The sequence below is a fragment of the Anarhichas minor genome, unplaced genomic scaffold (assembly GCF_050575085.1).
Source record: "Anarhichas minor isolate MPS153535 unplaced genomic scaffold, ASM5057508v1 ptg000071l, whole genome shotgun sequence".
NCBI lineage: Eukaryota > Metazoa > Chordata > Actinopteri > Perciformes > Anarhichadidae > Anarhichas > Anarhichas minor.
Window position 1 is genome coordinate 2,802,413 of NW_027466517.1, and position 13,325 is coordinate 2,815,737.

General features: G+C 44.0%; 1 protein-coding gene across 1 annotated transcript in view; it reads left to right on the forward strand.

The window, feature by feature from the left end:
• The window catches only part of arhgap39 (Rho GTPase activating protein 39), a 42,556-nt gene extending 29,559 nt beyond the window's left edge, over positions 1 to 12,997 (forward strand). The window contains exons 10-14 of the mRNA XM_076079149.1: positions 8,445 to 8,518; positions 10,409 to 10,608; positions 10,926 to 11,017; positions 11,222 to 11,391; positions 12,803 to 12,997. Coding sequence (XP_075935264.1) covers positions 8,445 to 8,518; positions 10,409 to 10,608; positions 10,926 to 11,017; positions 11,222 to 11,391; positions 12,803 to 12,997 — 731 coding nt within the window. The remainder of the gene's footprint in view (positions 1 to 8,444; positions 8,519 to 10,408; positions 10,609 to 10,925; positions 11,018 to 11,221; positions 11,392 to 12,802) is intronic.
• Positions 12,998 to 13,325: the final 328 nt, after the last annotated feature.

Genomic DNA, 13,325 nt, shown 5'->3' on the forward strand with positions numbered 1-13,325 from the left:
ATCAATGCAGTTACACAGATTCTGCATTTTTTTAATGTTTTTCTTTTTAATATATAGGATGGGGTGGGGTATTGATTTTAGCTGCACTGAGGACGGTCTGTGGGGAACTCTAGGATGAGATATCAGATACGAGGGAAACTGATACAGGTATACAATCCAACAAATCCCATGTAGAATATCAGTTCCCGTAGAAAGCTCTGTATTGACATGAAGGCCAACATGCAACATGTCAGCGACTAAATAACACCCCACAACCGTTGTCCTCGAGCAGGAGATTCAGTGAGAGACATCAGTATTTCAGTCTTAAATCAGCTACTGCGTTTCTAAGGTCTTCCTAATTCTGGTGCTCTGCTGCCCTCTACAGGGACACAGAGTGAACAACAGATTACTGTCAACGTCTCCCACAGTGCTAATGTATAGCACATGCTTTTGAGCATGTCTTTGTTCTGTGAGTAGCTTTTTTCAAATAAATAATAAAGTTCAGGAGCGGTTGTGATTGTGAGGTGAAACTGTATGGGGTCAGATCAGTCTCAATAATTGCAAATGCACACAGAAAGACTCACAAATGCAAACAGAAAGATTTACAAATGCGCACAGAACAATTCACAAATATATTCGATTTACAAATGCACACAGAAGGATTTACAAATACATTTGACTCACAAATGCACGCAGACGATTCACAAATATATTCCAATGCACACATAAATAAATTACGATTTATATAAATGTAAAAAAAAAATCACAAATATATTTCTGCATTTGTATGTATTTCTGTGTGGATTTTTTATATTTGTTTGTGGATTTGTATGCATTTATTTGTGGATCGCACTGCATTTCTTTCTGGATCGCTACACATTTATTTGTGGATTTTTGAGACTCCCCTGACGTCGCTGGACGTTCTAATTGTCAACCAATCACATGAGCGCAGCTCCCCCCTCCCCTCCTCACGAGGCTGATAGCGTTAGAGTTGCGCAATTTGCGGAGGTGACAGGTCACTTCCTGTTGCAAGCCGTCACTGTTTTGGTGCGGATTCCGCAGTAGTTTAGTCTTTATTTGACATTATGTGACAATACATTAAGGTCTTTGAAGGTATGACTGTTGGTAGTTGTAATTAGTTTAGTAAAAAAATGCCGAATTTTAATAGTATGGCTACTCGTTTTTATTAGCAAGCTAATGTAGGCTAACATCAGTCGATACTTGTTGCCATGACAACGATACACTTTCATGCAGACTGAAGGAATGCAAATTGTAAACATGGATAATATGCATTGTACTGTTTAGAATGATAGCAACCCATATAACCTATTGACTTGGATATATATACATATATACGTATGTATAGGTATGCATATATATATAAATATATTCATATGCATGTATATATTTATACAATTTGTATACAACCTTTTTTCTAAAAAAAATTGTACTGTTCATTCTAAACTAATTTATTTATGTGTGCATTGGAATGCATTTGTGAATCGTTCTGCATGCATTTGTGAGTGAAATTTATTTGTAAATCCTTCTGTGTGCATTTGTAAATCGAATATATTTGTGAATTGTTCTGTGCGCATTTGTGAATCTTTATGTGTGCATTTGCAATTATTGAGACTGATCTGACCCCATAAAACTGAGAGCTACATCATGAAGAATGTAAACAGATATGGAAAATAGCATTTCAGTTACAAAGAAAAAGCGTAAAAAGAAACAATTTATGTTTGAAATATTGACCACATCGGCTTCATTCTTTACATGATTGCTTTTAAGCTAAAATGAGTGTTCTTGTTAGGCTGGCACGCAGTGGCCGGACTTCGGAAGCAGGAGGACGGACACAGAGAGTACGTGTAACCCAACCAGGTGTTTATTTCACCGACAAAAAAACAAAACAAATACATGGCATAACTCTTCAGGGACCACGGGCAGCATGTGGTCCTGGCAGCGACAGACTCGATGTAATTATGGCAGCCTTATATAGTCTGAAACTAACGAGGACCTCCACATTATTGCAAGATAGGCGACTCTGCCCCTCACTCTACCCCACAATCCCCTAATCTACAACACATTAAAATAGATGCCTAACGTTCTAAAAGGTCAATTCTCTATATGATCTCTATTATGGTAAAACTTCGCCAGAGAGATCATATCTGGCCCAAACAGAGGATTCAATTTTCCTACCACCCCTCTAGTAATTCCCACATGGTACCTTCCCGGAACTATAAAATGGTGGTCTTGTACCCTGGGGACTCTTTTAAGACGAACACCCTGGAGAGGAGACACAGCAGAGGTAAGTGCTTGAACATGCATGTTATTTGACAGCACCATTAATATATTCAATCATTTAAGTTACAGATAACCAAACTAATAACATGTTTGTGTCGACAGGCCCGACCTTCAATAATCACTCCTGAGACCATATCAGAACTGTACAATAAACATTCAACTCAGTGTGTGAGTCTCTCATTGTCTTGAACAGTCCACAAATGCCTGCAATGGAGAGGGTCTTTGTCACATTTCCTTCCCCCTCTCCTGCGAGGACATGGCATCTCAAACTTCATGTACTCGAGACAAACAGTCAGCCACCGTATTCGTTTTCCCGGATCTGTAGCGGACTGTAAAGTTATATGGTTGCAGAGCCAGATACCACCCCGCAATGCGCATATTGGCATCCTTCATCCGATGCAACCACTGGAGGGCACGATGATCGGTCTCCAGATGGAAGTGTCGTCCAAGGAGGTAGTATCGGAGTGTGTCAATGGCCCACTTCATTGCCAGACACTCCTTCTCCACCGTAGAATACCTTGTCTCTCTGTCCTTAATCTTGCGACTGAGGAACACAACTGGCTTCATATCTCCGTCCACTTCCTGCAAAAGCACCCCACCAAGGCCCACTCCTGAGGCGTCTGTTTGCAGGGTGAATGGCTTGTCAAAGTCAGGACTGTGCAGCACGGACTGGGAGCAGATGGAGCTTTTCAGCTCCATGACAGCTTGATCACACTCCTTGGTCCACTGCACTTTGTTGGATGCTGAGGCTCTTGTTAGGTTGTTAATAACCAGTGAACGCTCTGCAAAGTGGGGAATGAACTTCCTGTACCACCCCACCAGGCCCATGAAACTCTTCACCTTCTTATTGGTGGTAGGAACAGGGAAGGCCTGAATGGCATCCACCTTCCCCACTTGAGGCTTTATCTCGCCCAAGCCAATAACATAACCCAAGTAGTCAACCTCTTTCTGGGCTACTGCACATTTCTTCGGATTAATGGCTAACCCTGCAGCTTTAATACATTGCAGGACTTGTTGCAGATGTGACATGTGTTCCTCCCAGGACTGGCTGAAAATGACCACGTCATCCAAGTAGGCAGCTGAAAACTCTGACACATCTCTCAAAACATGGTTCATTAGTCTCTGAAAAGTAGCTGGTGCTCCATGGAGGCCAAATGGCATCACCTTAAAGTGATACATACCAAATGGAGTCCTAAAGGCTGTCGACTCACGAGCTTCCGGTGCCAACGCAACCTGCCAGTAGCCTTTACTGAGGTCCAGGGTAGTGATGTACTTTGCTCTGCCGACTCTCTCCACCAGGTCATCAATTCTGGGCATGGGGTAGGGATCAAAGTGAGACACAGAGTTCAGGTAACGGAAGTCAATGCAAAATCTCAGTGAGCCATCTTTTTTGGGTACCAACACTACTGGGCTGCACCATTCACTGCTGGATACCTCAATTATACCCAGCTCCAACATCAACTTGATTTCTTTCTGTAACTCAAGCACCAACCGCTCAGGAATCCTGTAGCTCCTCTGCTGCCCTGGAGCATCCTTCTTTAGTCGAATCTTGTGCTGTACCAGAGTGGTGAAGCCTGGTGTCTCACTGAAGAGCTTTGGGTCCAGAAGAGGTATCACATCTGCCTGCTCGGAGATGGACAGATGTGACAGATCCACTGGACTGGACTCCACTGTGCTGGCTGGAAAGAACTTTTCAGTCATCTCCTCATCATGGACTGCATGAATGAACAGCTGATGGTGCGTTGGTTCCTGGCAAACCTGGAACTCTTTTAAAAAGTTTACGTGAAATTTCTGATGTTTCTTTACTCTCTCTGGCATATAGATTTCATAGGTGACCTTCCCAATCCGTCTTGTGACTTCATAAGGTCCATGCCACTTGGTCAAAAGCTTGCTGTCAGAAGTAGGAAGCAGTAACAGTACCTTTCCCCCTGGTTCAAAAACCTTCTCTCTTGCTTTTTGGTCATACCACTTCTTTTGGTTCTGTTGAGCCGTCCTCATGTTCTCCAGGGCCAGTGCTGACATCTCGGCCAACCTTTCTCTCATCTTGACCACGTATGCCACCACATTCTCTCCCTTTGATGTAGGACTTTCCCAGTAGTCTTTCAGAAGGTCCAGTGGCCCTCTCACCTGGCGTCCATACAGCAGTTCAAATGGTGAGAAGCCGGTTGAAGCCTGTGGCACCTCCCGGTAGGCAAAGAGCAGATAAGGCAGCCATTGGTCCCAATCAGTTCCTGTGCGGGACACAAACTTGCGCAACATGTTTTTCAGTGTCTGATTGTATCTTTCAACGAGCCCATCCGTCTGGGGGTGATAAGGGGTGGTCTTAATTCTTTTTACTCCTAACAGCTGATAGACCTGTTGTAGCAACCTAGACATAAAATTAGTCCCACAGTCTGTCAGGACCTCTCTAGGTATGCCTACCCTGGAGAACAGCTGTAAAAGGCAATTAGCAACATGTCTGGCTTTTACAGACTTTAGGGGGAAAGCTTCCGGATAGCGGGTTGCATAATCACAGATTACCAAGATGTACCATTACCAGAAGAACTCCTCTCTAATGGTCCCACTATATCCATGCCTATTCTTTCAAAAGGTGTCTCAATAATTGGCAATGGCTGTAGCTGGGCCCGTGCACCCCTACTCTTTGAAGTCAGCTGACACGTCTCACAAGAACTGCAGAACTGCAAAACCTGACTGTACATACCTGGCCACACAAAACGACTGGCAATCCTACGCAAAGTTTTTTGAAAGGCCATATGTCCTGCCCATGGTACTGTGTGCCCAAGATCCATCACCCTTTGTCTAAACTGCTGTGGTAATGCTAAAGCCTCAACATCCCTGTTGCACTGATAGAGAATCCCCCCTTTTCACTACATGAGTAACTTCCTCTAGACAGTTTGGGCGACCCTGCTTGATCCCCTCAACCTCTGTCACCTTGTCAAACCAAAGTTTTAAAGTAGGGTCTTCCTTCTGTAGTGCACCTACATCTAGTGGAAGGTCTAAATCTAACAGATAACTTGGTTTAGAAATCTCTTCTGTCACTTTAGCTGTGCCCTTCCATTTCTCTCTCCTCCCTTCTGCTTTAGTCTTAGAAGGCCTCACTTCACTTGTCTCCCACTCTACCCCAAAGAATGGCAACTCCTTGAGGACTTCCTTTGAACTCTGAGCCCTTGTGGTCACCATAACACAAGCTTTAGATGTCCCTGTAACTGGAACCAAAGTAGCTTCTACCTATGGGGCTTCCCTGCATTCTTGCTCTGTGCTCTGAACCTTCATAGTTACTGGGTTGAGTGTGATAGGCTTGCCCTTGTCTGCCTGCTGCACAAGATCATAGAGGGTGGGGACATCATTGCCAACAATGACAGCATATGGTAACTTAGGAGCCAAAGCTACTGGCAAAAGAAAGGTCTGCCCGCCCACTGTCAGATATACCTCAGCAGTAGGATACCCATGCTCATCCCCATGAATACAACTAATGCAGGTCGTATCGTCACTCCACTTGTCCCTTGGCACCAGGCTGGATAGTACCACTGTCTGAAACCCCCCTGTGTCTAAAAGAGCTATCTCTCTTTGACCATTCACCAGAACTGGTGCAGTACGGACTGTCTCCTTAACTACCTGTTGTGTCGTTGGCCTAGGGACTGAACAAAAGAGAGAGGGTTTTGCGTGGGTTGCACGTGGACAAGAGTACTGAGTATGTCCTACCCCATTACACAGGTAACATCGCACATCCCGTTTAGAAGCTCTGAAAGGAGTGTTTTTATCAGGGTCTGACTTGCTGGTGTTACTAGATGGAAACTGCCTACCGCTGGGAAAACCTCTACTTGGCGCCTGACCAGAGCCCCGCTCACCCCCAGTAGACTTGCTTCTCTGGGCAAAATTGGTGTCTCTGCCAAAGGTGGTGTGTCTGGCCCCTCTTCTGGCTGCTGTGAATACTTCAGCCAGCTGAGCTGCTTCTTCTGCTGTACGAGGGTCATGCTCACGGATCCACACCTCAAGGTCCGGGTGCACCATCCCCAGGAACTGTTCAAGAATCAACATCTCCGATATCTCTTTCACCGTTGACTTTTCTGGTTTGACCCATTTCGAAAACAAGTCTTTAAGGCGAACATACAGCTCACGTGGGGTCTCTCCTTGAACAATGTTCATAGCCCGAAACCTTCGGCGGTACGTATCTGCTGTGATTTCATATTTTGCCAATATTGCTGCTTTAACTTGATCATAATCTTCAGCGTCTGCAATGTCCATGCACACATAGGCACTCCTTGCCTTCCCTGTCAGCAAAGGGACCAGGCGAACAGCCCACTCATCTTTTGGCCATCGACAAACGTGTGCCAGTCTTTCAAATATCGTCAAAAAGTGTTCAATGTCATCATCTGATGACAGTGGGAGCAGCTTCGGTTCTCTGCGGACTGGTGGTTTCCGCCGAAGTCTTGCATTGTTCGTCTGACCTGTTCCCTCATCTGGATCATCAACTCCGCTCAGAGATTGCTCCTCGTCCAGCTCCTCGTCCAGCTCCTCGTCCAGCTCCACCCGCTCACGTTTGTCATCTTCCTTCATTTCTTGCACCTGCATCTGTATCTGCTGAAACTGATGCTGCATGCTCTTCCATCTTTGTTCTTGACGGGAATAGTCTTTTTCCATCTGCTCGTCTCTGGCTGCTTGAGACCGGGTGAGATTTTTTATCAGACTCGACAATTCCTCCATCTTGCCTGCTTGGTTGCTGGCTGCCATGGCCTCCTGGTCAGCTGATGCACATGCACCTTCATCAGGCTGTTCCTGCTGGTCATTCTTCTTTGTACCTCTAGTCATTCCAACTTCCCACTGCGATGCAGACCCCACTTCTGACACCACTTGTTAGGCTGGCACGCAGTGGCCGGACTTCGGAAGCAGGAGGACGGACACAGAGAGTACGTGTAACCCAACCAGGTGTTTATTTCACCGACAAAAAAACAAAACAAATACATGGCATAACTCTTCAGGGACCACGGGCAGCATGTGGTCCTGGCAGCGACAGACTCGATGTAATTATGGCAGCCTTATATAGTCTGAAACTAACGAGGACCTCCACATTACTGCAAAATAGGCGACTCTGCCCCTCACTCTACCCCACAATCCCCTAATCTACAACAACACATTAAAATAGATGCCTAACGTTCTAAAGGTCAATTCTCTATATGATCTCTATTATGGTAAAACTTCGCCAGAGAGATCATATCTGGCCCAAACAGAGGATTCAATTTTCCTACCACCCCTCTAGTAATTCCCACATGGTACCTTCCCGGAACTATAAAATGGTGGTCTTGTACCCTGGGGACTCTTTTAAAACGAACACCCTGGAGAGGAGACACAGCAGAGGTAAGTGCTTGAACATGCATGTTATTTGACAGCACCATTAATATATTCAATCATTTAAGTTACAGATAACCAAACTAATAACATGTTTGTGTCGACAGACCTGACCTTCAATAATCACTCCTGAGACCATATCAGAACTGTACAATAAACATTCAACTCAGTGTGTGAGTCTCTCATTGTCTTGAACAGTCCACAAATGCCTGCAATGGAGAGGGTCTTTGTCACAGAGAGCAAAATATCAAATTGTTAGTTTTGATATAACCATCTTAACTCACAGTCTACTTGAAAAAAAGAGTAAGTTGACTTTAAAAACTATTTTGTCAGTCCTGTTCCCAAGTTTTATAATAACATATTTATTCTTATTTTCACAATAAAGATAAATTCTAAAAATGATTAATCAGCTTTGATACATTTAATTTACACATGTAAGACAATAACAAGTGTTTTTTTATATGGATACAGTCTACGGTAATATTTATCAATAATAATAATTGGTAATAATTACATGTCATGTATAATGAATGTCTGCGTGAACAACAATCATAAGTGTTGCTATGCTGTAACTCTGAGAACAAACGTGTTCAGGGACTGCTTGGCTGAACGTTAGAATTAAAAGTGGTTATCTGGTTCATGACTCATGGCTCTTCTCTGCAGGCTGCTACACCTTTGACCCTGTGCTTATTAACAAATTCCAACTTCCTGCACTGAAGGAAGCTGTTTCTGTTGAACCAGTATATACATGCAGACAATGACAAAACAGGAAATCTTCTAATGGCGTAAATATGTCGTATTTTCTCTGTTTTCTTCAGGAGTGGCCATTAGCAGCTATGCTAAATACTGCTACAGGAAACTGACAAAAGCTGCTCTGACTGGTGCCAAGAAGGTAAATGTCTTCATGTCGTTGTTTCTGCTGCCTATCAAACTACATAACTTATTTTCCTGATGTTAGTGTATAGTTTCTTGTCGTCAATAAATCCCATGTTTGTCCTGCTCACAAACAGCTCACATTTCTTTTTTAAAGACTGTTATTTCCTAAAACAGCTGGTCACTGTAGTTTTCAGCAAATGTTACTCAAACAGGAGAAAAAGAGTTGATTTGTTTGGGACTATTTTGAGCAGCGGATGAATCCACATTTGGTGCTCCAGTGAGTATTTGCATGTGGGATTGAGTCAAAATAAACTAGTGTGTGTGGAAGTCTTTAGACAACAATGGAGCTCTGTAGCTCAGAGGAACACGATCTCTCAGGCTATGCTACAAACACACAATACCTGTGACTAGAATCACTTCTTTGCTGGTTCGGGTTTAGTTTGACTGTGTCCATAATCCTCTAGTTGTTGGTGTGTCCCAATATGTAAATACACGTTTAGTACTGACAGGAGGAGGTAATATACCGTATGTACACGGAAGCATGAGTAGTTAGACTGCCCCCAGTATCCGGCATACTGGCAAATTGAAGAGTCCCACCTGTAAATACCGTGAGTGTGTGTGTTGCTTGATTGATTGATTTTTATTTGATGATTAAAAAAACAAACAATTATAACACTGCAATGCATTGCAAACATGTTGAATCCAGAAGGCTTATTTCTTTGGTGGTCCTCCAGTATGACACTGAACTCACCACAAGGTTAAAAACTACACACAATCAGACAATTTGCAGGCGGCAGTGTAGCTATGTCAACATGCTCTTGTGTTCTTGGTCATAAAAAGTGAAATATTAGTATTGAATATGCCACATTTCTTTAAGGCCACTTTGAACTCGGCTCTGTCATGTGGAGGCCACTGTACTGCTGCTCTGTACACAAATGTGTTTTTGCCCATTAAGCTATTGAATATAAAAGCTACGAAGTCTTTCAAGCGATTGTCTCTCAGTAGTAAGAAATAAGTTAACTTAAGTTAAAAGTGAAGTACTTTTTCCACCATCACCACTGTTGGCGCAGTTTGATGTAACTATGGCAGAAATTACAAGCTCTGTGGATTATCTTGAGTAACCGGATCACTATTTCTGGAAGGAGACATTGCGGTTGAGTTTTTTGATATTGCATGTCACATCTCTATGGCCGATATCTCCAACACTAGGCGACTCACCAAAACTATCTAGATTGAATAGCAATACGTGAGGTAAGAGGAAGAAATATGTTGATTTTGGGGTGAACTGTCCCTTTAAGCATTTTAAAATGTGCAGGGTGGAGATGTATGCATTGGTGAACTTAGAGTAACCCTTATCAATTGATTTGGAGCCTTAGTGGGTTTTAAAATGTTGTGACGCTCCAGAACACCAGGAGATGGCAGCGTAATTGCAGTGACTTTGAACCAGAGCTCCAGGTGTGAAGAATTGATCTGTCCAGGAAGCTTTTCTGGCTACAAACGTAATTCTTGGAATCTTTTTGTTGAGGGCTTTTAAAAGCTATATTTTCCCCTGATTAATAACTCAAATCTAAAATGCAGCCAAGGTGCTTTCACACTGTCCTTAGCAGGCAACAGCTCGGCTCACGGCCTGTGTAGCATACATGCTAACATGTACATGTTGGTGCCAGAATGTCAGCAGGTCGCTGACGGAGATCGTTTGTCACTTTTAGGACTCCACAGTGTTTGACTGCAGTTAACCTGCTCACCTCTAGCAGCACACTGTTCTGTGGATGGACCAATGCTTTCCACTGACATCTCTATATGTGACTTTCCTCTCCTCCTGCAGCTTTCTGACCCACATCCTTCAAGTATCCACACTGCCCTTCACCTGCCCCGCTGTATTAACATGAACTCTCTCTCTCTTCAGGGCCTACAGAAGCCCTGTGTGGAGGAGATCAAGCACGCCAGGAACGCCATCTTCAGTCCCTCCATGTTTGGCTCCTCCCTGGATGAGGTGATGGCGCTGCAGAAGGAGCGCTACCCTGACAACCAGCTTCCCTGGGTGCAGACCCGCCTCTCCGAAGAGGTTCTGGGTCTCAACGGAGACCAGATGGAAGGCATCTTCAGGTGAGTGAAGGAGACAGACGGGACTGTGAGTCGAACAGAAAGGAGAGGACTATGTGGGTCTTTAATTGGAAATCAGATGTCAGTGTTCACAGTTGGAGTTTCTCCTGTGGTTTCTCACAGGCAGCATCTAAACTTATATTGCCGCTAAAGCCTTAATTAATGACGAGTCAATTCCAACCATTGAATCCACTTTCCTGTGTGACATAAACTGCTCAGTTCCAGTTCCAGTACAAATACATATAGAGAGCAGACCAGGCGGAGACGGTAAAAGGTGAAGGGCGCTGAAGTGTAACAAGCTTGTGACCTTTGACCTCCAGGGTACCGGGGGACATAGATGAAGTCAATGCCCTCAAGCTGCAAGTGGATCAATGGAAAATCCCCACAGGGCTGGAAGACCCGCACATCCCAGGTAACACACACACACACACACACACACACACACACACACACACACACACACACACACACACACACACACTGAGATCACTGCTGGTCTACAGTGGACCTGGTTCTGGTTCCACACTGCTGCCACTCACAGGAAAGCTGCTGTCATGGACATGAGGTGAATAAGTTGAATGCTCTCACGCGGCCCCGTGTGTCCCCGTGTCCCCAGCGTCTCTGCTGAAGCTCTGGTACAGGGAGCTGGAGGAGCCGCTGATCCCCCATGAGTTCTACGAGGAGTGCATCAGTCACTATGACAACCCGGAGGCCGCTGTCAACGTGGTGCTGGGCCTGCCGCACATCAACAAGCTGGTGCTCTGCTACCTCATCCGCTTCTTACAGGTAACACACACACACACATACAGTGTTATTCCACAGCCTCTACTGAATGTAATCCGAAAGCAAAGACACAGCCCTACATTAATATCATTACTTACTTAGATATTGTGTTAGTGACATCGTAACAATATTAATGTCGACATTAAGTCATGACTTTTTATTCTTGCTTACTTTTATTAAATTACTAAAGCGAGAACAGTAGAGCTGAGGTGGGACAGGACTCCTGTCAATCAAACAAATACGTCCCCAAACGTTCCTTTTTTTATTTAACTGAAACAGTTTAAGGACACCCCACCCCCACCCAAAAAGAAAAAAGGGGGAACCTGAAGTGAAACAAATAACAACTGACAGAGTCCTCATTACTAATTGTGAAAACCAGTATTTTCCCACTTCCCTCTAGTGGTATCAGTTTTGGTTTTCTTTGCCTCCACTGCAATACAAAAGAAGTGAATGGAATGTTTGTCAACAGCATTAACTACTTTCTACCAAAGTAGACATAGTTCCTATTAAAACTGTTGTAACTGTCTATTATCCAGAGGCACATGAACACTGAATCTATAAAGAAACACCGCTGTTGATTTAAAAAAAATGTTATGTTTGAATTGTGTGAGCAGCACATGCTTAAGTTCCATTCAGCTCCATTTATTGATGCGGAAAGGTGAAACCCAACCTGTCTGCACCGATAGTAGCCATGGTATGTATCTATGCATACAGAAGATAATGAGAAATAGGTTGGTTTGTTTTGTCTTTTTTACAATTTGGGTGAAACAACCCTCTAAACAGGAGCTTTAGCATTCAGCTGTGGATGTTGCCGCATGCCACCAGTAGCATTATCGAAGTGTTCTTCAAGAGAACTAGAAAGGTGCACTCAGTAGTGTGCAGATCCCGGCCTGGTGCGTCTACAACGAATACTTACGTATTGTGTGATTGAATAAATCCAACTCACAATTGGCTAACCTTACTTAAACTTAAACTTACTTAAGCTTAAAAACAAGCGGCGTTGTATGCAGCAATCGACTCAAAGTCGTTGTGCAAGACATTTCATACGACCCTCCCCAAAAAACTCACCAAGCTGTCTACCTGCGTAGCAGTGGCAATGTACTCAGTAGTGTGTGTACTGGTATTTCCATTAGCTGCCAGCTGTTAGCGAAACAAACCCTCAAATACAATAAAAGTGAGCAAACTGTTTATTGGCATATTGTATGCAAAACCATGTATGTTTGTTTCAATGCTGGTATGTTAGCATTTGCCAAACTAATGCTAATCAACGCTGAACAAATGCTCACTATAGCTATGGTTCAGATCAAAATGGCTGAAGTAAACCCCAGCAAACTTTAGACAATAAAATGTCTATGAAATGTCTTGAATCTGACTTGAGGCCACCTCTAGACTCCTGTGCATTGCGTGTGTTCAGGTGTTTGCCCAGTCTGCCAATGTGGTCATCACCAAGATGGATGTGAACAACCTGGCCATGGTCATGGCCCCCAACTGTCTGCGCTGCCAGTCCGACGACCCCAGGGTGATCTTCGAGAACACCCGCAAGGAGATGTCCTTCATCCGCGTACTCATCCAGCGGCTGGACACCAGCTTCATGGACGGAATCCTATAGCCCCCCCACCACACACGCAGACACACACACAATCCATACTTTAGCCTCCCCTACGCTCCCTTTAACCATGACATGCCCACACACACTCACCCAGCACAGGATTACATACACACACACACACACACATTGTTGCCGCTGGGTGAGCACCTTGCCTCTCCGTTTACTTTTCTGAAACTAACAAAACTGCCTTGTTTGGAGTTTCACCACAGTACATTTTGAGTTGAACCAGCTGTTTTCTTTTTCTATTTCTGTAGATGTAGTCCTTTAATTGACATTTACATACACCAGTATTGGAGTTCCAAGGTTTTCATATGCTTACAGTACTGTG